Source organism: Myotis yumanensis, unplaced genomic scaffold (assembly GCF_028538775.1).
Source record: "Myotis yumanensis isolate MYYU_CA2020_CCGP unplaced genomic scaffold, mMyoYum1.0.hap1 SCAF_23, whole genome shotgun sequence".
NCBI classification, from domain to species: Eukaryota; Metazoa; Chordata; class Mammalia; order Chiroptera; family Vespertilionidae; genus Myotis; species Myotis yumanensis.
Window position 1 is genome coordinate 2,688,544 of NW_027223774.1, and position 24,055 is coordinate 2,712,598.

Consider the following 24,055-nt stretch of genomic DNA (forward strand, 5'->3'; position numbering starts at 1 on the left):
AGAGATTCATTGATCTGCTGCTGCCTGCACACCCCACACTGGAAATTGAGCCCACAATCCAGGCATGTGACCTTGATCTGAATCAAACCTGAGACCCTTCAGTCTGCAGGCTGACTATCTACTGAGCCACACTGGCCAGCTTTTAAATGACACTGTTGAAGGAGGTGAAATTATTGCCTTTACTAAAGCCTCATCCTTCCATCCACATTTTTAAACATCATGGCCTCCAGTGAAGATGCTCAAAAGGTGAACGCGGTGCCTGCATCGCCCACAACCACAGGACAATGACCACCACCCTCCCCACAACCAGCATTCAGAGCTGCCTGGAATCCGCCCAACAGGATCCTACAGCAGCCACAGACTCAGCCACAGAGAGCAGACTGCTGGCTGCCGCAGGGCAAGGGAGGGACTGGGCACAGCAGGTGGAGGGAGGAAAAAATACAACATGGTCCTTACAGTGTGGTCATGGGGAGGGGAAGTAGAGCACAGGGAACACAGTCAATCATGTTGTAACAATTACATATGAGGTCACATGGTACTAGATGTATGGCAGCGATCACTGTATAAGTTATATGAATGTCTAACCACAGGGTTGTACACCTAAACTAATACAATATTGTACATCAACTATACTTGAAAAATTAAAAATATTTTTAAAAAGAAGATAAATGTATCTTGCATTCATTACACAAATGGGTCCTCTTAACTGTCTTTAATAAAAATGGATGAAAAAAAAACCTTATATGATGGCCTGGGAAGTACACAAAAAACACTTCTGCCACATTCGCAAGTATCATGTACCAGGGAGATCATGTGTGGGCGCTGAGCTAGCCTATTTCTCATGGGATCCCATGTTTACTTTTCTTAAAAAAATAGAGCCCTAGCTGGTTTGTCTCCATGGTTGGAGCATAGCTCTGTGGACTGTAGGATCGCAGGTTTTATCCAGGTCTTGGGAAACTGCCTGGGATGTGGTCTCAATTCCCAGTAGGAGGTGTGCAGGATGCAGCGGATCCATGATTCTCTCATGTCATTGATGTTTCTCTCGCTCTCTTCCTTCCTATTTGAAATCAACAAAAATATATCTTAAAAAATAATAGTTGGAACCTGTTTGATTCCGTGAGTGGTCAGTATGATAGATGTAGCCACATACATAAGGTTATCTGGGCGCCTGCCTATGTGTGAGGCCGCACAGAGATGGTGACACCAAAATCCTGGAAAGTCCCTGGACAGCACAGCGCCCGGGCCCGGCCTCGGGGACAGTGTGACGGGCGCCCCTCGCAGAAGGAGGGGCAGGACCGAGACCCAGGGCCCAGGCCTGCGCTCAGGACTCCGCAGGGGACAGAGTCTAGGGGTGCAGCTCCGTGGTGGGGACTCCCCAGCGCCCTGGTTTCACTTCTCCTCTCCCAACCTGTGTCGGCGCCTCCTTCCTGGAGACTCGTGACGCGACCCCATTTCTCACTCCCATTAACTGAGCGGTTTCCCGAGCAGCCAATCAGCGTCCCCGCGACTCCGGTTTTAACTCCTCCCCGGCAGCGCCAGGACTCAGATGGTCGCCCCCCCCTCGCCAAGGATGCGAGTCATGAGGCCCCCCACCCTCCTCCTGCTGCTCTCGGGGGCGCTGGTCCTGACCCCCAGCTGGGCCGGTGAGTGCGGGGTCGGAGGGGGCGGCGGTGCGGGAGGAGCGAGGGGACCCGGCGGGGGCGCGGGGCCGGGAAGGCGCGTGTCCAGCCCCGGCCCTGCCCTCCGTCCGCCCCCCAGGCCCCCACTCCCTGAGGTTTTTCTTCACCACCGTGACCCGGCCCGGCCGCGGGGAGCCCCGCTTCCTCGCCGTCGGCTACGTGGACGACACGCAGTTCGTGCGGTTCGACAGCGCCGCCCCGAATCCGAGGATGGAGCCGCGGGCGCCGTGGATGCAGCAGCCGTGGGTGGAGCAGGAGAGGCCGGGGTATTGGGACTGGAACACGCAGATCAGCAAGAGCAACGCACAGGCTTTCCAACGGAGCCTGGAGACCCTGCGCGTCTACTACAACCAGAGCGAGGACGGTGAGCCGCGCGCCGGGCCCGTCACAACCCCCCTCCCCACGGACGGACCAGGGTCGCCCCGAGGGTCCGGATCCAAGTGTCACCCCGAGGCGGCGGGACCCGCCCAGCCCCCACCCGGGAGGAGCCCGCGGGGACTTTGACCCGATTTCACTTTCAGTTTTAGATTCAGTCCCCGCGGGGCGGGCGGGGCGGAGCTGACCTGGGGGCAAGCTGACCTCGGGGCGGGATCAGGGTCTCACACCATCCAGTGGATGTTTGGCTGCGAAGTGGGACCCGACGGGCGCCTCCTCCTGGGGTACAGTCAACATGCCTACGATGGCGCTGACTACATCGCCCTGAACGAGGACCTGACCTCCTGGACCGCGGCCGACATGGCGGCTCACATCACCCAGAGCAAGTGGGAGGCAGCTGGTCACACTGAGCAGCAAAGGAGCTACCTAGAGGGGGAGTGCATGCAGTGGCTCCGCATTCACCTGGAAAAAGGGAAGGAGACCCTGCAGCGCGCAGGTACCAGGAGCCCTGGGGCTGAACCCTCTCCCCGGGCCTGAGGGTCCTACAAGGAGACAGGACAGGGGGTCAGTGTCAGACACCCCTCCTTGGGTCAGGGAGGGAGCCCCCTGGAAGTCCAGGTCAGGTACCAGAGGGACCCCCCTCCACTCAGGGACAGTTAGGGGTGCAGGCTCTCCTGGGGTGCAGGGAGACCCCCCTGAAATAACCCATCAGCGGTTCCCATGGGCCCTGAGGGGCTCTGGGACCCACGGGAACCTTCTCTCTCAGGCCTTGTGCGCTGCCCACACCCACTGTGTCTGAGGTCTGACCCCAGCTTTAAGAGTGATGTAGCCTCCACCCAGGTCAGGACCAGAAATCCCTTTTCTCCCCTCAGAGACCTGCCTCCTGCCCTGGGCTTTGTCTCTCTGATTCTAAAGACTAAATTTTCTTAGCCGAAACCGGTTTGGCTCAGTGGATAGAGCGTCAGCCTGCGGACTGAAAGGTCCCGGGTTCGATTCCGGTCAAGGGCATGTACGTTGGTTGCGGGCACATCCCCAGTAGGAGATGTGCAGGAGGCGGCTGATCGATGTTTCTCTCTCATCGATGTTTCTAACTCTCTATCTCTCTCCCTTCCTCTCTGTAAAAAATCAATAAAATATATTTAAAATAAATAAATAAATAAATAAATAAATAAATAAATTTTCTAAAGACTAGGAGGTCCTTCCAGGTGCCTCTGTCCATGCTCATGTGTGGGCTGTGTGTTCCCTCCCCCACCCCAAGTGGTTGTCCATTCTCAGGATGGTCACATGGGCACTACTGGAGTGTCCCATGGCGGGAGCAGACTTCCTTCATTTTCTCCCCTCCCCTCAGACCCTCCAAAGGCACACGTGACCCACCACCCCGTCTCTAAGCATGAGGTCACCCTGAGATGCTGGGCGCTGGGCTTCTACCCTGCGGACATCAGCCTGACCTGGCAGCGTGATGGGGAGGACCAGACCCAGGACATGGAGCTGGTGGAGACCAGGCCTGCGGGGGACGGCACCTTCCAGAAGTGGGCGGCCGTGGGGGTGCCCCCTGGAGAGGAGCAGAGATACACGTGCCATGTGCAGCACGAGGGGCTGCCCGAGCCCCTGACCCTGAGATGGGGTGAGGAGGGGCCGTGGGCACAGAGCCTCTTCTCAGGGGAGCAGGGGCCCTGGGGGACCTCAGTGGGGTCGGGGCTGAGGCCTGGGGTCAGGGCCCTCACCCTCCCTTCCCTTCTCCTCCCAGAGCCGCCTCCTCAGACCTTCATCTTCATCATCATGGGCATCGCTGGGGGCCTGGTTCTGCTGGGAGCTGTGGTTGGAACTGTGATGTGGGGGAGGAGGCGCTCAGGTGGGCAGGGGTGGGGTCTGAGTGTCTGTCCCACTGGGGGTTCAAGCCCAGGTAGATGCGTGTCCCGCCTCCTTCATGGGAAGCACCATCCCCACCCGTGTGATGGCCAGTGTGGGGTTCTCTGTGCTCACACTTACTCTGTAGTGAGGCCCATGGGAAAATGAGCAACCCCTTATCACCTGATGATGCTGGTGGTGGGGACCCTGTTCCCAGCAGTCCTGGGTCAGAGGGAAGGTCCCTGCTGAGCACAGACCTCCAGGAGGGCGGTGGGTCCAGTCCCCACACATGCACTTCCCTCAGGTTTCCTGGTCCTGCCCTGGGTCTATACACAGGGTTCTGGAAACTTCTCTGGCGCCCAGGACTAGGGCTTCCTTTAGGACCTCATGGCCCTGCCTCCTCCCTGGTCTCTCACGGGATGTTTTCTTCCCGCAGGTGGGAAAGGAGGGAGCTACGCTCAGGCTGCCAGTGAGTATGGAGGGGTGACCCCTGAGACCCTGGAAGAGTGCAGATGGGAGTCCCTGGGGGACCTCACCCCCATGGTTCCTCCTTAGTCTCCTGCCCTGGGGCTCTGACCCCGTCCTTGTGTGTCCCCACCAGGCAGTGACAGCCCCCAAGGCTCTGATGTGTCTCTCTCGGCTTCTAAAGGTGAGACCCTGCCGTGGGGAGGGGTGGGCAGAGGGGAGGACTGGGTGGTGGGGAGTCAGTGGGACACTGTGAGCATGAAGTGGACTCTGAGAATGTCACCAGTTACAGCCACTGACCTGAATGTGTTCATGATGCTTGTCCTCCACAGCGTGAGGCAGCTGCCTTGTGGGGACTGAGTGATGGAAGATGTGTTCACGCTCCCACTTCCTGACTCAAGAACCTCTGATTGGGGGGCTGGCCCCGTCCTACACCCCACACTTTCCTGTTCAGCAGAGGCAGCACTGCGCCCTCACTATCGCTGTCTATTTCCTCATGCGCTGAGCTGCAAGTTCCTGCTCTGTATTGAAATGAGGTTTTGGATGTGACCTGGTTTGTTCATTTCTTGCGAAGAAGGGAGCTTGGGACACGGGACCAGCTCTGTGGGCTTAGCGAGGCCAAAGTCGGACCGGCTCCCGAGCACCTTTCACCTGAGAAGGTCAAGGTCCTTTGCAGAGCTTCTCTCACAGGCGTCGCGTGCGTCCTGCAGCACCTTTGTCAGCAATGGCTGCCATCCAGGGAAATCGGTGATGGTTGGTGAGGGCGCCGGTAGCAAGACTTGCTGGCTCATTGTTCTTACAAGGACCGGTTCCCAGGGGTGCAGGGACCTCCGGTGCGTGGGGACGAGGGGGCTGCAGGAAAGGCGATGGAGAGCAGGCCGAGTGGGCTTTGGGGTCACAGCTGGGCAGGAGGAGGATGGTCGCAGGAGTTCCCGCTCCTGCCCGGACATGGATGTTCTCCGGATGTGTCTCTCCATTGACAGCCCTGAGGGTTTAGAGAACATCCCAGAATAATGGCCTCTGCAGGTCAAGCTGGGAGCGAGGAAGATCTTGGGAAGGATGAGCCCACAGGAGGGAGCAGTTAAGCTGCAGCAGGAGTCAGTGAAACCAGAAGAAGGGGAGAGATGGCCACAGGACTGGCGCTTAGGGGACACGGAGTGCTCAGCATAGACAGAAGATGGAGGGAGGGAGGTTTTGGAAATGGCCACAGGAGCTGCTCTGCAAGCCAGAGGCGGGAAGAAGAAATCGGGGTGCCTGTGTGGTGAGCCTGCTGCGAGCAGTTTGGAAGCTATGTTTATTAATCTTCGTGTATGACTCCGGGCCTTGTTCCTATATCTGTAATTTACCAGAGATGACAAATCGGAAGTCACCTTGCTACCATTGCTTAGGAGCCAACCATGATTATGAAGGATCCAGCCCACCTGGCCCTCCGGGTCTCCTGCCACCGCTCTCCCAGCCTCTTCTGCGCTCCCACCTGATAGGCCAGGAGCAGATTCAAGGAATTCCTTCCCTTCCTGCTTCTCTCTAGAAGGAGAAATGGTAGCTTTTGTGAGTGAGGCTGTAACTACTTCATCACTCACGTGCTTGCCTGGCATCTGTCAGCTGCCAGGGCCTCTGGGAGCTGCCCCTTCAGGGCTGGACTCCTGAGCAGGTTTCCTGGTCGGGCCCCTGGAGGGGGCATCCAGTTTCCCAAACTGCTCAGCAGAGAGGCCCAGGGCCTGCAGCTGTGGCCGTCACAGTTCTGTGCTTCAGGGTAGTTACTGTATAATCACTGTGTAATGCACGCCACCTAATGTGTGTCACCAAAACATAATATATCTACCCAACTAGATGTAGTATCCTATATAATAAAAGGCTAATTTGCAAATTGACTGAACAGTGAAATGACTGGTTGCTATGATGCGCACTGACCACCAAGGGGCAGACTCTCTGAGGCGTTCCTGGAGGTTGTTGCACCTGAAGCCCTTTTCATTCCTGAGGGTGGGACCTGGCCTCCCAGCCATTAACCACCCACCCACAGCCCCAGGGACACATATGTGGACCCGCAAATCCATGTGAGTCACAGTAGGTCATGAGCCGCGTTTTATTTATTTTATTTTATTTATTTATTTGTTTTCTTACAAAGGCCTTTAGTTCCTCCTCATCAGTGTCACTGAAGTTCTCTTGTTCACCTTTCCCAGTGGCTCCTCCCCTTACAGTAGTGAATGTGAGGCTCCCTTACAGGCTGCAGAGGTGGGGGTGGGGGGGAGGCTCAGCCAGAGAAGGGCCGGTGTGGGCACTCCATGTGGACACTGCAGCTGGCCTGTCCCTCAGGAACAGGGGCGGGGACAGGGGCGGCCAGAGGCCTCCAGTCCTTTTGTGTTGGGGATTCTCCATTCATGCTTTTTCCTGGCTGCCCAGGTGGGTGTGGGAACCCTGAAGCTCAGAGCTGGGCTGAGAGAGGGGCAGAAGGGGAGGGAGAGCAGCAGGCCACCTGAAGGGAGGAGGGATGGGCACAGGGGTGGCTCCTGGGGTGAGGCACAACCCTGTGTTTGGCTCCCCTGGTGAGGAATCCCCCCCTTCCCCTCAACCCCCTCCCTCACCACCAACAAACAGTTCCCTGGAGCCAGAGGCACCTCCTGGGGTCCCTGAAACAAGGGCTTCTGCTACCCACCCCAGAGCTGCAGGGTCTGGAGGAAGGACAGGGGCAGGCCCTGCCTGAGGACAAGGCAGGGCGGGGGCCGGGCAGGGATCTGCCCAGAGAAAAGGAGCTGGCCCCCAACTGAGGCCTGGGAGGGGGAGTAGCTGGAGACTCCTGCTTCCTTTGGGGGCTGCCTGGAACCCCAGTCAACCCACCCCTCTGTGGGCCCTGGAGCCCACCAAGTGACCAGGATATTGTGCTTTGGGGTGATGCTAAAGTAGAGTGTCAAGGCCAGGATGAGGGGCAGGGGAGGTGCGACTAAGGTGATTCTAATGTAGCTGGGGTGTCAACTCCCCCTCAAACCTTTGCCTCCCCCCCACCCGCCCACACACACACACACACACACTTACACTTGGCCAGAGAGGGGAGGGCCAGGGTCACAGCCAGACCAGGCACCTACACCTCCAACTCCACAAACAGGTGCTGAAGGGACCCCCTTCCCACAGGCCTGTGGGGGCTACAGGGGGCACAGAAGTGGGTGAGGCCTCCACGTCAGATTCCAAGGGTCCATTGAAATAGCTCCACCACCCCACCACCACCCCCATCTCTAGCAAGCTCCTGCCTCTGGGAGCCATAGGCTGTCAGACTCAGAAGGGGATCAGAGGTGAAAAGAGAGGTGATGAGAGAGACAAGGAAAAGGGGACAAAAAATGTCACATGAAAACCAGCAGCACAGGGGGGTGGGGAGCAAAAAAGGAAAAAAAAAAACAGCACTCTGTTTCACATGTGAAACTCAACAAAATCACTGACACTGGATGAGGCTGCAGAGAGGAAGGGTTGGAGAGAAAACCCAGCAAACAGCTGCTAATAAAGGCAGTGGGTCCTGCCCCGTCCCCAGGAGCTGGGCTCTGCCAACAGGCCAAGACCAGGGGACCCTTCACATGCAGCCCAGGCGATGGTTGGGCCTGGGTCCCACCTTGGAAACGTGCATCCACACTCTCCATGCACCCACACATCCAGCTACTCCCACACCCCTCACCCCACCCTACCTTCCCCGCCCCCAGGGACAAAAGGGCACATCAGACACAGTCCCATTGGTTTGAAAATAGAAGGAATCTTATAGTTCAACTAGAGGCCTGGTGCACAAAATTCATGCACGGTGTGTGTGTGGGGGGGGGAAGGGGGGTCCCTCAGCCTGACCTGCACCCTCTCCAATCCGAGACCTTTCGGGGGATATCCAAATGCCGGTTTAGACCCGATCACACAGAAATTGGGCCTAAACCGACAGTCGGACATCCCTCTTGCAATCTGGGACCACTAGCTCCTAACCGCTCACCTGCCTGCCTGCTTGATCATCCCTAACCACTCTGCCTGCCTTCCTGATCATCCCTAAACCACTCTCCCCTGCCTGTCTGATCACCCCTAAATGCTCTCCTCTGCTGGCCTGATTGCCTCTAACAGCCTCTGCCTCAGCTCCTGCCACAGTGGCTTTGTCCAGAAGGATGTCCGGAAGACGTCCGGTCTAATTAGCATATCACCCTTTTATTAGTATAGATATTTCAAGAGCAAAAACAATGTATTAAAAAGTATGTGCAGGGGATGAGAGCTGGGAGCCCTGCCGTGGGATGGAGTGGGGAGGGAGAAAAGGGCAGCAGCCCGCCAGCCTGCTCCCCTGCTCCCACTGCCTCTCTTCTCTTCACTTATTTTAAAGCAAAACTTCCCCACATTCACACACACACACACACACACACGCACCTGTGAGTCCCCAAAACCTCTCCCCCTCCCCTCAGAGACTCTGGGTCTGTGCCCCTCACCCAGGACCTGCCCCACTCAGGTCTGAGGGGCCTGATGGGAAGAGAGGCTGAGTACAGGGAGGAGGGGGGGAGGGCGCTGGGCCCACCCCCGCCTGTCCCCTTAAGGGGGTGAGGTCCGTCCTGTACTGTCTCTGAGCCCAGGGTTCCTCAGCTGTCACAGGAGCGTCCCCACTGCCTGGCCCTCCCCAGCCCCTGGGGCAGGAACAGACCCAGGAGCCTAGAGTCGCTTTTGGAAACATGGAAGCCCTGGGAGGGGGTGGCAGGAGGGTCCCGAGCACCCCAGGGCGCCTGCATTCCCAGGGGGCTGCAGGGAAGGGTGGCGCAGAGGACTGCCCCTGCCTGCCCCTCCCCTGCCGGCCTGGTTGAGGGGAATGGGAGACAATGGCTCAGGGTTAGGAGAGGGGGAGCGAGTACTCCCTGACTGTGCTCCAGTGTGTGTGTCTCTGTGTGTGTGTGTGTGTGTGAGAGAGAGAGAGAGAGAGAGAGAGAGAGAGAGAGAGACAGAGACAGAGACAGAGAGAGAGAGACAGCTCCTACCACTGCCGCCCTCTCCCAGCCACTCGGACTGGGGTCAGGGGTGGGACAAACAGCAGCCCGTGACCAAGCTGGTGGGTGGGTGGGTGACAGGAGGGGGAGTGTGAGGCCTCATGGAGGGCTGGGTGGGGGTGGCTGGGGGGCCTCGGCTGCGGGCCAGCCTCGCCCTCATGGCTGCCTGTTTCACAGCTGCCCTCCACGCCCATCATGGCCGCGTCCGCCTGCCCCAGTCACTGAGGAAGGTGGTGCGGGTGTCACCCTCAGGCGGCTTCCTCTTGGGGACCCAGCTCTTCCGCACGACCCAGCTCTTCCGTAGGCCGCCATGGCATTCATGTCCCTCTCCTCGACTTCGGAGCCCAGTCCTGGCAGGTGTCCTTGGCACCAAGGGAGACTCGACTGTCCAGCGGCTGCATCTGGGGTCGCTGGTGGAGGAGCGGGTGCTGGCGAGAGCAGGAGGCCGGAGGCGCCGCAGCAGGACCCTGGGCCGGTGCCCGCGGGGACAGGGCAGGCCCTGAGCGGGGCCCTGGGGACGCACATGGGGGCTTGTCACACGCTCTGGCTGCTCAGAGGGGGCGCCCTCCTCCCCGCGCTGGGGGCGGCGGCAGGGACCGATCTGCTGGGTGAGCTCGGCTGGGAGAGACGCCAAATCTGGCCTACCCCGGAGGCGATTCGGGGTCAGGGGTCCCCTGCTCATGGAGGGCCTCCCCCTTCTGGGCACCGGGCCGGCCATCGTCCTGCTGTGCGCGGTGCCCATGGCGCAGACCTGCCGGGGCTGCTCTCTGCCCTCCCCGCCGCATCCTCCTCGGCGCCCTCCTCACTGTGAGGCGCCAGGCTGTCCTGGGACAGGCGCGGAGGGACCAGGGCGGGGCCGCGGGGACACGCTGGGCCGCTCACCGCTCCCCCGGCCGCCGCCGCTGCCGCCCAGGCCTCCCCGGTGGCCGGTGGCCGGCGGGCGGCCAGGTCCCATGTGGGGAAGCGGCCACCTTTCGGCCGCCATGGCCACAGCTGCCCCCACCCGCCTCCTTCTGGCTGCGGTCCCTCCGCCGCTGGGCCGCGGGCTGCGCTGCAGAGTCCGGCTCCCGCTGCTGCTCGGTGCTGACACGGCCCCAGGGCCGCGGGGGGCTGAGGCCACCCAGCTCCAGGTCTGAGCCCCCGGGCTCGGGGGCCAGACGGCGGGGCTTCCTGGGCAGGGGCCCTGGGAGTGGCCGCTGGGAGTCTCCCTGGAAGGTGGCCCGGCCGGGGGTCGCCGGCACACCCCCCTCCCCACCAGGCTGGGGAGACAGGGCGGCCCTGGGGCTGTGGGAGCCCCGCCCCGGGAGGGAGAGAGACGCTGGGAGGGGCGGGCTCTGCGTGGGAAGCGCGCTTCTTCCCAGTCCCTCGCCGGGAAGGGGTCGGGCGGGGGGGGGGGGGGGGGGGGGGGGGGAGGGACCTGGGCTGAGCCCTGGGATGATGGTCCCCCCGTCTCATCCCATAAACTCCTGCGGGAAGGGAAGGCCCCCACGGAGGGAGCCTCCTTTATGGGGACTCTGCCTCAGGGTCAGGGGGCCACGACCCAGACGCCAGGTGCGGGAGGAGTCCCCAGGAGAGCGCCCCCCCGCCCCACGCGGCCGGTCCTGGCTGCCCACGCGTCCTCTTCACACGGACACGGCCCCGGGGGCCCCGCGTGTTCCCATCAGATCATCTCTGGGGCCGCAGGGACTGGGCACAGCAACTGCGCAGGCGTCCAGGACCTCGAAGGGCCTCAGGAGCTTTCACAGAGGGTCCCGCGGCTCCCCCTCTCCCTTCCCCCTCCTTTCCACAGCCGCTTCCAGCCAACCCTCTCTTTTCATTTTTAATATATTTCCATTGATTTCAGGAGGAAGGGAGAGGGAGAGAAACATCAATGGTGAGAGAAAATCACTGATGGGCTGCCTCCTGCACGCCCCCCACCGGGGATCGAGGCTGCAACCCTGCAGGTGTCCTCACCAGGAATGGAACCCTGACCTCCTGGTTCATAGGTCAATGCTCAGCCACTGAGCCACACCCGGCCTGGCCCATGTTTATGTAACAGAATGAATGGCACAGACGCTGGGATTGCTGAGATCTGGTGAACTGGCTCACACTTTCTCAACCATGAACGTGAGCTGCTCCTTCAGGACATATCACCTGGCAGGTGCCAACTGACAGTCCTGTTGTCTTGATACAATGTCAGCCCCCAAGAGAAAACCAGAATGTGGGAACAGGTGTGTCCCACCACGTGAGCTAGACCGCTCCCCAGTACTGACTCGCTTTTCTAGGGGGCTCTGTGGGAACAGCAACACCTGTGAGCTTTGATGACGTCATTAAATGCATCAGCACGGGAAGGTCTCTAGGACTTAGAGACACAAGGCATCACTTTACATCACCTGCATGAGGACCAGAGCCACCCAGCAAGACAGCCCTGGGGACTGTGACAGAACAGAACAGAAATTATTCATTATTCCCCAGCCAGCGGGGCTCGGTGGTTGAACATTGACCTAAAACCAGGAGGTCACAGCTTGTTATGCCCAGATATCAAAATCCCCCAAGACAGACCACTAGGGAGCCCAGTCCGATGCAAAAGCAAAGAGTCTTTATTCAAGCTAGCTTGGTCCCTCTGTCTCCTTTACCAGCAGGATGCGAGAGAGCCCAGAGTCCCAAGAGAACAAAGAATTTATAGGGTTTGGGGTTAGGGGGTGGAGGCACTTGGTCAATTCCCGTTGGTTGAGTGAGGGGGGGGGGGGGTTGCTAGTTTCCCTTGCTTTCCCATTGGCTGAGATAAGGGCAGGCTGAGTAACTGATACATTCTGTGGCTTTCCTGGGAGAGGAGTTAGGGACACAGCTATCAGTTCCGTTCTGCTCTTTCACTATCAGTTCCGTTCTGTCCTTTTGTTAGGGACACAGCTATCCCCAGTTGGGGTGTGAAGGAGGCAGCCCATCAATGGTTCTGTTTCATCATTGATGTTTCTCTCTCTCTCTCTCCCTCTCCCTTCTTCTCTGAAATCAATATAAAATATATTTTTTTAAAAAACATGACTTCTGTTACCATCTCACAGGCAGTGAGCATGAGACATGGATTAATAACTGTTTCACCCTGTGTGATCCGTGAGTGGTCAGTATGATGACGTCACCAGATAAACAAGGTTATCTGGGCGCCTGCCTGTGTGAGGCTGCACAGAGATGCTGACACCAAAACCTTGGAAAGTCCCTGAACAGCACGGCGCACGGGCCAGGCCTCGGGGACAGCGTGACGGGCGCCCCGCGCAAGAGGGTCAGGACCGAGTCCCAGGGCCCAGGCCTGCGCTCAGGGCTCCGCAGGGGACAGAGTCTGGGTCTGGGACGCTCAGTGTGCGGGCTCCACATTGACCTGGGTTTCACTTCTCCTCTCCCAACCTGTGTCGGCGCCTCGGTCCTGGAGACTCCTGACTCGACCAGACTTCTCACTCCCATTGGCTGAGCGGTTCCAGAGCAGCCAATCAGCGTCCCCGCGGTTCCCCGTTATAACTCCCCGAGGAAGCGCCCGGACTCAGATGGTCCCCCGACGCCGAGGATGCGGGTCCTGAGCCCCCCCACCCTCCTCCTGCTGCTCTCGGGGGCGCTGGTCCTGACCCCCAGCTGGGCCGGTGAGTGCGGGGTCGGAGGGGGCGGCGGTGCGGGGAGAAGCGAGGGGACCCGGCGCGGGCGCGGGGCCGGGAAGGCGCGTGTCCAACCCCGGCCCTGCCCTCCGTCCGCCCCCCAGGCACCCACTCCCTGCGGTATTTCCGCACCGCGGTGTCCCGGCCCGGCCGCGGGGAGCCCCGCTTCTTCGCCGTCGGCTACGTGGACGACACGCAGTTCGTGCGGTTCGACAGCGACGCCCCGAATCCGAGGATGGAGCCGCGGGCGCCGTGGATGCAGCAGCCGTGGGTGGAGCAGGTTTACCCGGGGTATTGGGAGGAGGAGACGGAGACCAGCAAGACCAACGTACAGAATTACCGACGGAACCTGAACATCCTGCGCGGCTACTACAACCAGAGCGAGGACGGTGAGCCGCGCGCCGTGCCCTTCACTACCCCCCTCCCCACGGACGGGCCGGGGTCGCCCCGAGGGTCTGGGTCCGAGCGTCACCCCAAAGGGGCTGACCAGTCCGGCCCCCACCCGGGAGCAGCCCGCGGGGACTTTGACCCGATGTCACTTTCAGTTTTAGATTCAGTCCCCGCGGGGCGGGCGGGGCGGGAATGGGCGCGGGGGGGGGGGGGGGGGGGGGGGGGCGGGGGGGGAGGCTGCTCTCTGGCCCGGCTGCCCTCAAGGGCCCGCTGACCGCGGGGCGGGGCTGACTTAGGGGCGGGGTCAGGGTCTCACACCTTCCAGTGCATGCTTGGCTGCGACATGGGACCCGATGGGCGCCTCCTCCGCGGGTACAGTCAGTGGGCCTACGATGGCGCCGACTACATCGCCCTGAACGAGGATCTGCGCTCCTGGACAGCAGCCGACATGGCGGCTCAGATCACCAAGAGCAAGTGGGAGGCGACCCGTTTCCATGAGCGTAGGAGTAACTACCTGGAGGGGGAGTGCTTGCAGTGGCTCCGCCTTTACCTGGAAAAAGGGAAGGAGACCCTGCAGCGCGCAGGTACCAGGGGCCCTGCGATCGCCCCCTCTCCCCTGGGCTGGGGCTCCTACAAGGAGACAGGCCAGAGGGTCAGTGTCAGACACCCCTACTTGGGGTCAGGGAGGGAGCCCCCCTGGATGTCTAGGTCAGGTACCAGAGGACCCCCCTCCTCGAAGGGACAGTTAGGAGTGCAGGTTATCCTGGGGTGCAGGGAGACCCCCCTGAAATAGCCCATCCGCTATTAGAACACACGGGGACCTTCTCTCTCAGGCCTTGTGCGCTGCCCACACCCACTGTGTCTGAGGCCTCATCCCAACTTTTCTGAGTCACCTGGCCTCCACCCAGGTCAGGACTTCAAATCCCTTTTCTTCCCTCAGAGACCTGCCTCCTGCCTTGGGCTGTGTCTCTCTGATTCCAGAACTTTCTAAAGTCTAGGAAGGCCTTCCAGGTGCCTCAGTCCAGGCTGGTGTGTGGGCTGTGCTCCCTCCCCCACCCCCAGGTGTGCTGTCCACTCTCAGGATGGTCACATGGGCGCTGCTGGAGTGTCCCATGGTGGATGCAAAGTTCCTGCATTTTCTCCCCTCCCCTCAGACCCTCCAAAGGCACACGTGACCCACCACCCCATCTCTGACCGTGAGGTTACCCTGAGGTGCTGGGCGCTGGGCTTCTACCCAGCGGACATCAGCCTGACCTGGCAGCGTGACGGGGAGGACCAGACCCAGGACATGGAGCTGGTGGAGACCAGGCCAGCGGGGGACGGCACCTTCCAGAAGTGGGCGGCCGTGGGGGTGCCCCCTGGAGAGGAGCAGAGATACACATGCCATGTGCAGCACGAGGGGCTGCCTGAGCCCCTGACCCTGAGATGGGGTGAGGAGGGGCCGTGGGCACAGAGCCTCTTCTCAGGGCAGCAGGGGTCCTGGGGAACCTCAGTGGGGTCTGGGCTGAGGCCTGGGGTCAGGGCCCTCACCCTCCCTTCCCTCCTCCTCCCAGAGCCTCCTCCTCAGACCTTGATCTTCATCATCATGGGCATCGCTGGTGGCCTGGTTTTGCTGGGAGCTGTGGCTGGAGCTGTGATGTGGGGGAGGCGGCGCTCAGGTGGGCAGGGGTGGGGTCTGAGTGTCTGTCCCACTGGGGGTTCAAACCCAGGTAGACGTGTGTCCCGCCTCATCAAGGGAAGCACCATCCCCACCCGTGTGATGGCCAGTGTGGGGTTCTGTGCTCACACTTACTCTGTAGTGAGGCCTGTGGGAAAATGAGGGACCACTTATCACCTGATGATGCTGGTGGTGGGGACCCAGCTCTCAGCAGCCCCAGGTCAGAGGGCAGGTCCCTGCTGAGCACAGACCGCCAGGAGGGCGGTGGTTCCAGTCCCCACACATGCACTTCCCTCAGGCTTCCTGATCGTGCCCTGGGTCTATACACAGGGTTCTGGAAACTTCTCTGGGGCCCAGGATTAGGGCTTCCTTTAGGACCTCATGGCCCTGCCGCCTCACTGGTCTCTCACAGAATGTTTTCTTCCCGCAGGTGGGAAAGGAGGGAGCTACGCTCAGGCTGCCAGTGAGTATGGAGGGGGGACCCCTGAGACCCTGGAAGTGCAGACGGGAGTCCATGGGGGACCCCCCCCATAGTTCTGCCTTAGTCTCCTGCCCTGGGGCTCTGACCCCGTCCTTGTGTGTCCCCACCAGGCAGTGACAGCCCCCAGGGCTCTGATGTGTCTCTCTCACTTTCTAAAGGGGAGACCCTGCCGTGGGGAGGGGTGGGCAGAGGGGAGGACTGGGTGGTGGGGAGTGTGTGGGACACTGTGAGCATGAAGTGGGCTTTGAGAATGTCACCAGTTACAGCCACTGACCTGAATGTGTTCATAATGCTTGTCCTCCACAGCGTGAGGCAGCTGCCTTGTGGGGACTGAGTGATGGAAGATGTGTTCACGCTCCCACTTCCTGACACAAGAACCTCTGATTGGGGCACTGGCCCCGTCCTACACCCCACACTTTCCTGTCCAGCAGAGGTGGTGCTGCGCCCTCACTATCGCTGTCTTTATTTCCTCATGCACTGAGCTGCAACTTCCTGCTCTGTATTGAAATGAGGTTTTGGATGTGACCTTGTTTGTTCATTTCTTGCTAAGAAGGGAGCTTGGGACACGGGACCAGCTCTGTGGGCTTAGCGAGGCTGAAGTCGGACCGGCTCCCAAGCACCTTTCACCTGAGAAGGTCAAGGTCCTTTGCAGAGCTTCTCTCACAGGCGTCGCGTGCGTCCTGCAGCACCTTTGTCAGCAATGGCTGTCATCCAGGGAAATCGGTGATGGTTGGTGTTGGTGCCGGTAGCAAGACTTGCTGGCTCATTGTTCTTACAAAGACCCAGTTCCCAGGGGTGCAGGGACCTCCGGTGCGTGGGAAGGAGGGGGCAGGCAGGAAAGGCGATGGAGAGCAGGCAGAGCGGGCTTCGGGGGGGCACAGTTGGGCAGGAGGAGGATTGCCACTGGAGTTCCCTCTCCTGCCCGGACACGGATGTTCTCCGGACGTGTCTCTCCACTGACAGCCCTGAGAGTTTAGAGAACATCCCAGAGAAAGGGCCTCCACAGGGCAAGCATTTCTGTCCCCGTGAGCCCATCGTCCTGGCTGGGAGCGAGGAGGATCTTGGGAAGGATGAGCCCATAGGGGAGCCGCCAAGATGCAGCAGGAGCGGTGGAAGCGGAAGAAGAGGAGAGATGCCACAGGACTGGCGCTTAGGGGACATGGAGAGCTCAGCAAAGACTGAAGATGGAGGGAGGTTTGTAAATGGCCATGGGAGCTGCTCTGCAAGCCAGAGGCGGGAAGAAGAAATCAGGGTGCCTGTGTGGAGAGCCTGCTGCGAGCAGTTTGGAAGCGCCGTTTATTAATTTTCCTGTATGACTCCGGGCCTTGTTCCTTTATCTGTAATTTGCCTGAGATGACAAATCAGAAGTCACCTTGCTACCAGTGCTTAGGAGCCAACCATGATCATCAAGGATCCGGCGCACCGGGCCCGCAGGGTCTCCTGCCACCGCTCTCCCAGCCTCCTCTGCGCTCCCACCTGACAGGCCAGGGGCGGATTCAAGGAATTCCTTCCCTTCCTGCTTCTTTCTAGAAGGAGAAATGGTAGCTTTTGTGAGTGAGGCTGTAACTACTTCATCACTCACATGCTTGCCTGGCATCTGTCAGCTGCCAGGGCCTCTGGGAGCTGCCCCTTCAGGGCTGGACTCCTGAGCAGGTTTCCTGGTCGGGCCCCTGGAGGGGGCATCCAGTTTCCCAAACTGCTCAGCAGAGAGGCCCAGGGCCTGCAGCTGTGGCCGTCACAGTTCTGTGGTTCATGGTAGTTACCCTATAGTCACTGTGTAATGAGCGCCACCTAATGTGTGTCACCAAAACATTATATATATATAACTAGATGTAGTATTTTTGTATAATTGGATTTCCTAATACTGATATTTGTCATCCCCACAGAAAGTGTATTGGTTTTTTGGTTTTGTTTTGTTCTTTTAAAAACAAGAAAGTGTATTAGAATATAAAGTCAGATGGGAAATTCAAAAAACAAAACCAAAAAAAAGGTGATACCTTGGCCCTGGCCGGTTGGCTCAGTGGACAGAGCATTGGCCTGCTGACTGAAGGGATCCTGGTTTGACTCCTGTCAAGGGCACGGATCTCGGTTCCAGGATCCTCCCCAACCCAGGCCCTGGTCAAGGCTCCAGCAGGAGGCAAACAATGGGTGTGTTTCTCTCACATCGATGTTTCTCTCTGTCTTTCCCTTTCTCCTCCACTCTCTCTAAAAATCTATGGGAAAATATCCTCGGGTGAGGATTAACAACAACAACAAGAAAATAATAATAATAATTACAACAGAAAGAAGGTGGAGAAGAAAGTGTTCCTACAGCACAGTTTTGGGTGGTGCTGCCCTCAGGGGGATGGAGAGGGGTGGCGGGGAGGGGGTGGGACCCTCAGAGGGAACCAGGGATCCTGGGGGCTCCTCTTCTCCAAATGAAGGACATTTGCAGGACAATATGGAGCCTTTCCTGTCACTCTGACACTTTCTAAACTATATTTTAGCCCTTTATTTACTCTGCTCTTACCCCAATGGTAGTTTTTAAAATGTTATTCAGTAAAGAAAAGTCATCACAATAACATGGAAGAGCACTGGGTGTGACCCAGGCAATTGAGATTCTAGTAAAACACATGACTATGAACTTCAGAGGGGGGAGGGGCATGTCATTATGGTACATGCGCATTGGCTGAGCTTGGGAAGGCTTTCCGTACATAAGTCTAAAAACTGTACACTGTCGTAGGATCTAAGCTTCTTAAAAAAGGTAATTGATTATTCCAGCTGCATATGGTGTGAAGCAATATGGGGGTACAAGTGAATTTTTTTATTTGCATGTTTTTAAAGCCAGTGAATTTGATTTGCTTACTGAAAAGCAAGACGTTGTCCACTTGTGAGAAGTCTAGAAAGAAGGTTTTTAAAATGGAATTGAATGTCTATCTTACCTTCTCAGGAGGGTTAAGTAGACACTAGACCCCAAACAGAAGGTGCTTCGGGGAGCTCTGAGCCACTTAAAACAAAGAAATAGGAAAAGGCAGCGCCTACAGGTGAAAGTCCCAGGAATGGCCAGGCCTTGGTTCCCATGACAGTGAAATTGAGTGTAACAGGCCTTGGGAATAACCTTCAGATGACATGTTTACTGACTCCATGGAGGTGGTTAAACTGTATTTTCAACCTTTTTAAAGTTTCTCTTTCTCTGAAAGAGCTACCCGTTTCCTGTTTTGTGGTATTTCTCCGAAAGCTTAGAGGACATTCTATCCCGCCCTCAGTGGGTCCTGGGAGGGAGGAGGAGGCGTCGGGGCAGCTCACTCATGCCCAGAGGCTCCCCCTGAAAAGGCCTCCCTGGAGCCCTTTTCATTCCTGAGGGTGGGGGGCTGGCCTCCCAGTCACTAACCACCCACCCCCAGCCCCAGGGACACACATGAGGTGCTGCAAGTTCATGGAAGTGACAGAAGGTCATGAGCCCCATTTTATTTATTTTATTTATTTGTTTTGTTACCAAGGCATTTAGTTCACTCATCAGTGTCACTGATGTCCTCATGTTCACCTTTCCCAGTGGCTCCTCCCCTTACAGTCCTGAATGTGAGGCTCCCTTACAGGCTGGGCGGGGGGGGGGGGGGGGGGGGGGCTCAGCCAGAGAAGGGCTGGTGTGGGCTCTCCACGTGGACACCGCGGCTGGCCTGTCCCACGGGAACAGGGGTGGCCAGAGGCCTCCAGTCCTTTTTGTGATGGAGATTCTCCATTCAGGCTCCTTCCTGGCTGCCCAGGTGGGGGTAGGGGCTGGGGGAGGGGCAGGAGGGGAGGGAGAGCAGCAGGCCCCCTGAAGGGAGGGGGAATGGGCACAGGGGTGGCTCCTGGGGTGAGGCACAGCCCTGTGTTTGGCTCCCCTGGTGAGGAACCCCCCCTGCCCCTCACCCCTCCCCCACCACCAACACACAGTCCCCTGAGCCAAGGGCACCTCCTGGGGTCCCTGAAACAAGGGGTTCTGCCACCCACCCCAGAGCTGCAAGGTCTGGAGGAAGGACAGGGGCAGGCCCTGCCTGAGGACAAGCCAGGGAGGGGGCCGGGAAGGGATCTGCCCAGAGAAAAGGCTGGGGAGGGAGAGGACACCAGTCCCAGGAGCTGGCCCCCAGCTGAGGCCTGGGAGGGGGAGTAGCTGGAGACTCCTGCTTCCTTTGGGGGCTGCCTGCAACCCCAGCCCACCCCACCCCTCTGTGTCCCACGGGTCCCACCAAGTGACCGGGATATTGTACTTTGGGGTGACGTTGAGTAGACTCAAGGCCAGGATGAGGGCAGGGGAGGTGCAACCAAGGTGCATGCACTATAGCTGGGGTGTCAACTCCCCCTCATTGAGATAGAAATCGCAGGGTGGGGGGCTCAACCAGGGTAGAAAAGTACTAAACATAGCTTGTAACTTGAATTAGACATAGGGGAAGACCAGACTTGAAAAACAAGTCCAGATAAGAGTAGCATCTGGGGAAAGAAGGAAGCTGAGCAAAGCCTGTCAGGGAGAAGAATAGCTTTAGCAAAACAGCCGGAATTCCGCCTGGCCCTCGCCCGGCAGGGGGGGTCGGGGGGTGCGGGCTGTTAGTTTAGTAGCCAAACAATAGGAATAGGACAGATCAGCCAAGGTCGGGAGGGGTGATAAAAGGAGGGACTGCCCCTCCGCCCTTGTCCTTCGCCCAGCGATTGCCTGATTACAGATCCGGATCTGTAATCAATAAATGCTTGCTTGCTCAAACCATCTATGAGTCTGTGGTCTGTCTCTGGGGGACTCGCTCTGTAACACTCATACCCTTGCCTTCCCCCCGACACACACACACTCACACACACTCACACACACACACACACACACACACACACTCACACACACACACTCACTCACACACTCACACACACACTCACACACACTCACACACAAACACACACACAACACTCATGCACATTCACACACACTCACACACACTCACACACACACATTCACACACACTCACACACAACACACACACACTCACACACTCACACATTCGGGCCAGAGAGGGGAGGGCCAGGGTCACAGCCAGACGGGGCACCTCAACCTCCACAAACAGGTGCTGGAGGGACCCCTTCCCACAGGCTGGTGGGGCTACAGGGTGGGGGTGGGGCCTCCACATCAGATTCCAAAGGTCCATTGGGATAGCCCCCCCCCCATCCCCCGCAAGCTCCTGCCTCTGGGCGGAATGGGCTGTCAGACTCGGGAGGGGATCAGAGGTGAGAAGAGAGGTGAGGAGAGAGGCCAGGAAAAGGCTCCATGGAAAATGTCACATGACACCCAGCGGCACAGGAGGGTGGGGAGCTACAGAGAGGAAGGGTTGGAGAGAAAACCCAGCAAACAGCTGCTCATAAAGGCAGGGGGCCTGCCCTGTGCCCAGGAGCTGGGCTCTGCCAACAGGCCAAGACCAGGGGGACCCTTCACATGCTGCCCAGGCGATGGCTGGGCCTGGGTCCCACCTTGGAAACATGCACCCACACTCCCCATGCACCCACACATCCAGCTACTCCCGCACCCTCGCCCCACCCTCCCTTCCCTGGCCCCAGGGACCAAAGGGCACATCAGACACAGTCCCATTGGGTAGAAAAATAAAAGGAACCTTACACTTCAATATTTCATGAACTAAAAAACATATTTTTAAAAGTATGTGCAGGGGATGGGCTCTGGGAGCCCTGCCGTGGGGTGGGGTGGGAAGGGAGGGAAGGGCAGCAGCCTGCCAGCCTGCTCCCTGGTCCCACTGCCTCTCTTCTCTTCACTTATTTTAAAGCAAAACTCCTCCACATTCACACACACACACACCTGTGAGCCCCCAAAACCTCCCCCCCCCCCCTCAGAGACTCTGGGTCTGTGCCCCTCACCCAGGACCTGCCCCACTCAGGTCTGAGGGGCCTGATGGGAAGAGAGGCTGAGTTGGGGGGGGGGGAGAAGGGCGCTGGGTGCACCCCCGCCTGTCCCCTTAGGGGGGTGAGGTCCGTCCTGTACTGTCTCTGAGCCCAGGGTTTCCTCAGCTGTCACAGGAGCGTCCCCACCGCCTGGCCCACCCCAGCCCCTGGGGCAGGGACAGACCAAGGAGACAGGAAGGCGCTTTTGGAAACGTGGAAGCACTGGGAGGGGGTGGCAGGAGGGGTCCCGTGTACCCCAGGGCCCCTGCCAGTCCCAGGGGGCTGCCCTCCCCTGCCCGGCCTGGGTGAGGGGAATGGGAGACAATGGCTCAGGGTTAGGAGAGGGGGAGGGAGTACTCCCTGACTGTGCTCCAGTGTGTGTGTGTGTGAGAGAGAGAGAGAGAGAGAGAGAGAGAGAGAGAGAGAGAGCCACGCAGAGCTCGCACCACTGCCGCCCTCACCCAGCCACTCGGACTGGGGTCGTTGGTGGAGGAGCGGCTGCCGGCGCCGCAGCTGAGAGCCGGTGTGTCCGGGGCAGGAGGCCGGAGGCGCCGCAGCAGGACCCTGGGCCGGTGCCCGCGCGGACAGGGCAGGCCCTGAGCGGGGCCCTGGGGACGCACGTGGGTGCCCATCACCCGCTCTGGCTGCTCAGAGGGGCGCCCTCCTCACGATGCTGGGGGTGGCGGCGGGGACGGATCTGCTGGGTGAGCTCGGCTGGGAGAGACGCCAAATCTGGCCGCCCCCGGAGGCGATTCGGGGTCAGGGGTCACCTGCTCGGGGAGGGCCTCCCCCTTCTGGGCACCTGGGCCGCCATCGTCCTGCTGTGCGCGGTGCCCATGGCGCAGACCTGCCGGGGCTGCTCTCTGCCCTCCCCGCCGCATCCTCCTCGGCGCCCTCCTCACTGAGGCGCCAGGCTGTCCTGGGACAGGCGCGGAGGGACCAGGGCGGGTCCGCGGGGACACGCTGGGCCGCTCCCCGCGCCCCCGGCCGCCGCCGCTGCCGCCCAGGCCTCCCCGGTGGCCGGCGGGCGGCCAGGTCCCATGTGGGGAAGCGGACACCTTTCGGCCGCCATGGCCACCGCTGTCCCCACCCGCCTCCTTCTGGCTGCGGTCCCTCCGCCGCTGGGCCGTGGGCTGCGCTGCAGAGTCCGGTCCCGCTGCTCGGTGCGGACACGGGCCCCAGGGCCGTGGGGGGCTGCGGCCGCCCAGCTCCAGGTCTGAGCCCCAGGGCTCGGGGGCGGGAAGGCGGGGCCTCCTGGGCAGGGGCCCTGGGAGTGGCCGCTGGGAGTCTCCCCGGAGGGAGAGCTCGGCGCCCTTCGCCCTGACCTGCCGCCTCTGCAGGAAGCCCCGCGCCCAGGAGCCCGCGCTGCTCCCCAAGGTCACGCTCCTTCCCGGGCAGCAGCTGAGGACGCGCAGGGAGGACGGAGCCGCACAGCCCGCAGCTCCACCGCAGCGCTCGCTGGGCTGCGGGTGAACTGGGCCCGGAAGGAGGGGCTGCAGCAGCCAGGAGGGCGGGTGAGCGGGAAGGCAGGGCCTGTGACCACCCTGACGCCTCAGCACAGGCCTGACGCCGCTCACTCAGGCGCCCAGAAAGCCGCTGCCCAAGTTCAGGGTCCCCACCTGCAGGGCCTGGGCCCTGTGGCAGCCACGCCCAGGCCGAGCTCAGGGGTCTCTTGGCGGGATCCGCAGGGGCAACTGGGGCCAGAACTGGGCCCAGGGCGCACCCGCCTGCGCCGGAGCCTCAGCCTCCGCCTCCTCCGCGGTCTCACAGCCTGCGCCTCCGCCTCAGCAGCAGAGGCGGCCGCAGTGGCCATTCATCCTGGGCCAGGGCGCCCCAGCCCAGTGCCGAACCAGCGCAAGCCGCGCCCATGAGCCGCATCTTAGGGTTTGTTCTTGGACTTGAGTTTCCCTCTCAGTCCCCCTGGTTGAGGGGAAGGGGCTGGTTCCCGGCCTCAGGGCTGCACGTTCCACCCGCGGTCCCTGGGGCAGCAGGCCCTTCCCAGGCCCAGGGGCTGAGCCAGGGGCAAGTCTGTCCTCCTCAGGACATGTCCCTCCTTCGCTTCAATGAAACGGGGTCTCCTGCAGCCCCTGGAATCTGACATGTTGGGCGAAGGTCTGGGGGTCCCCACAGACCCCTGGGTTCCTGGTGGATTAGACAGCAGTGCCCTTAGGGGAGCTGCCGGGCTCCGGGGGGAAGTGATGGCTCCTCCCTCCCTCCTAGTCTTTGTGACCCGGCCAAGCAGGTGCCAAGTGCAGCTTTAGAGATGGTCTCCTGCCCTGGCTGGTGTGGCTCACTGGATAGAGCGTCGGCCTGCGGACTGAAGGGTTCCGGGTTCCATTCTGGTCAAGGGCACCTGCCTGGGTTGTGGGCTCCATTAGCAGAGGGGGGCGTGCAGGAGGCTGCTGGTTAACGATTCTCATCATGGATGTTTCTCTCCCTCTCCCTTCCTCTCTGAAATCAATAAAAATATATTTCTAAAGGAAAATAAAATCGTCTCCTTTAAACGACAGGATTCCTTAACTTAAATAATAATAATAATAATAATAATAATAGTAATAGTAGTAGACCTTCCCCAGTCGGTGCTAAGGGGGCGCTCAGCACACACCCCCAGGCTCCCCTCTCTGGGCCCAGCCCCCTTTGTCACGACGAGGCCTCTCCAGGAGCCCCCCCTC

General features: G+C 59.8%; 2 protein-coding genes and 1 pseudogene across 12 annotated transcripts in view; all 3 read left to right on the forward strand.

Moving 5' to 3' along the window:
- LOC138999548 (patr class I histocompatibility antigen, A-126 alpha chain-like) overlaps positions 1 to 16,769 on the forward strand; it is a 375,823-nt gene extending 359,054 nt beyond the window's left edge. For 5 of the 11 annotated variants that reach the window (XM_070401695.1, XM_070401698.1, XM_070401692.1 and 2 more), the window contains exons 7-8: positions 4,504 to 4,551; positions 4,700 to 6,238. In XM_070401695.1, the coding sequence (XP_070257796.1) occupies positions 4,504 to 4,551; positions 4,700 to 4,704 (53 nt within the window). In that variant the 3' untranslated portion in view covers positions 4,705 to 6,238. Of the gene's footprint in view, positions 1 to 1,535; positions 1,644 to 1,728; positions 2,044 to 2,274; positions 2,551 to 3,402; positions 3,679 to 3,801; positions 3,907 to 4,338; positions 4,372 to 4,503; positions 4,552 to 4,699; positions 6,239 to 16,688 lie in introns of those variants that run through there. The other 6 variants (XM_070401693.1, XM_070401694.1, XR_011469399.1 and 3 more) reach the window with 5 other exon arrangements.
- LOC138999563 (patr class I histocompatibility antigen, A-2 alpha chain-like) lies at positions 12,843 to 16,019 on the forward strand. Its single transcript, XM_070401723.1, has 7 exons — positions 12,843 to 12,954; positions 13,071 to 13,355; positions 13,665 to 13,940; positions 14,511 to 14,786; positions 14,910 to 15,014; positions 15,444 to 15,476; positions 15,801 to 16,019. The coding sequence occupies exons 1-7, from the start codon at positions 12,882 to 12,884 to the stop codon at positions 15,803 to 15,805; spliced, it is 1,053 nt and encodes a 350-aa protein (XP_070257824.1). The 5' UTR covers positions 12,843 to 12,881; the 3' UTR covers positions 15,806 to 16,019.
- LOC138999574 (transforming protein RhoA pseudogene) lies at positions 16,125 to 18,674 on the forward strand (annotated as a pseudogene).
- The last annotated feature ends 5,381 nt before the right edge of the window (positions 18,675 to 24,055 follow it).

Bases quoted from the DNA above. Each gene is read 5' to 3' on its own strand.
- LOC138999563 (XM_070401723.1), top strand. From the start codon at position 12,882: ATGCGGGTCCTGAGCCCCCCCACCCTCCTCCTGCTGCTCTCGGGGGCG. The intron at 13,941-14,510 runs GTACCAGGGGCC...CCCTCCCCTCAG, and splicing joins GGAGACCCTGCAGCGCGCAG to ACCCTCCAAAGGCACACGTG. The intron at 14,787-14,909 runs GTGAGGAGGGGC...TCCTCCTCCCAG, and splicing joins GCCCCTGACCCTGAGATGGG to AGCCTCCTCCTCAGACCTTG.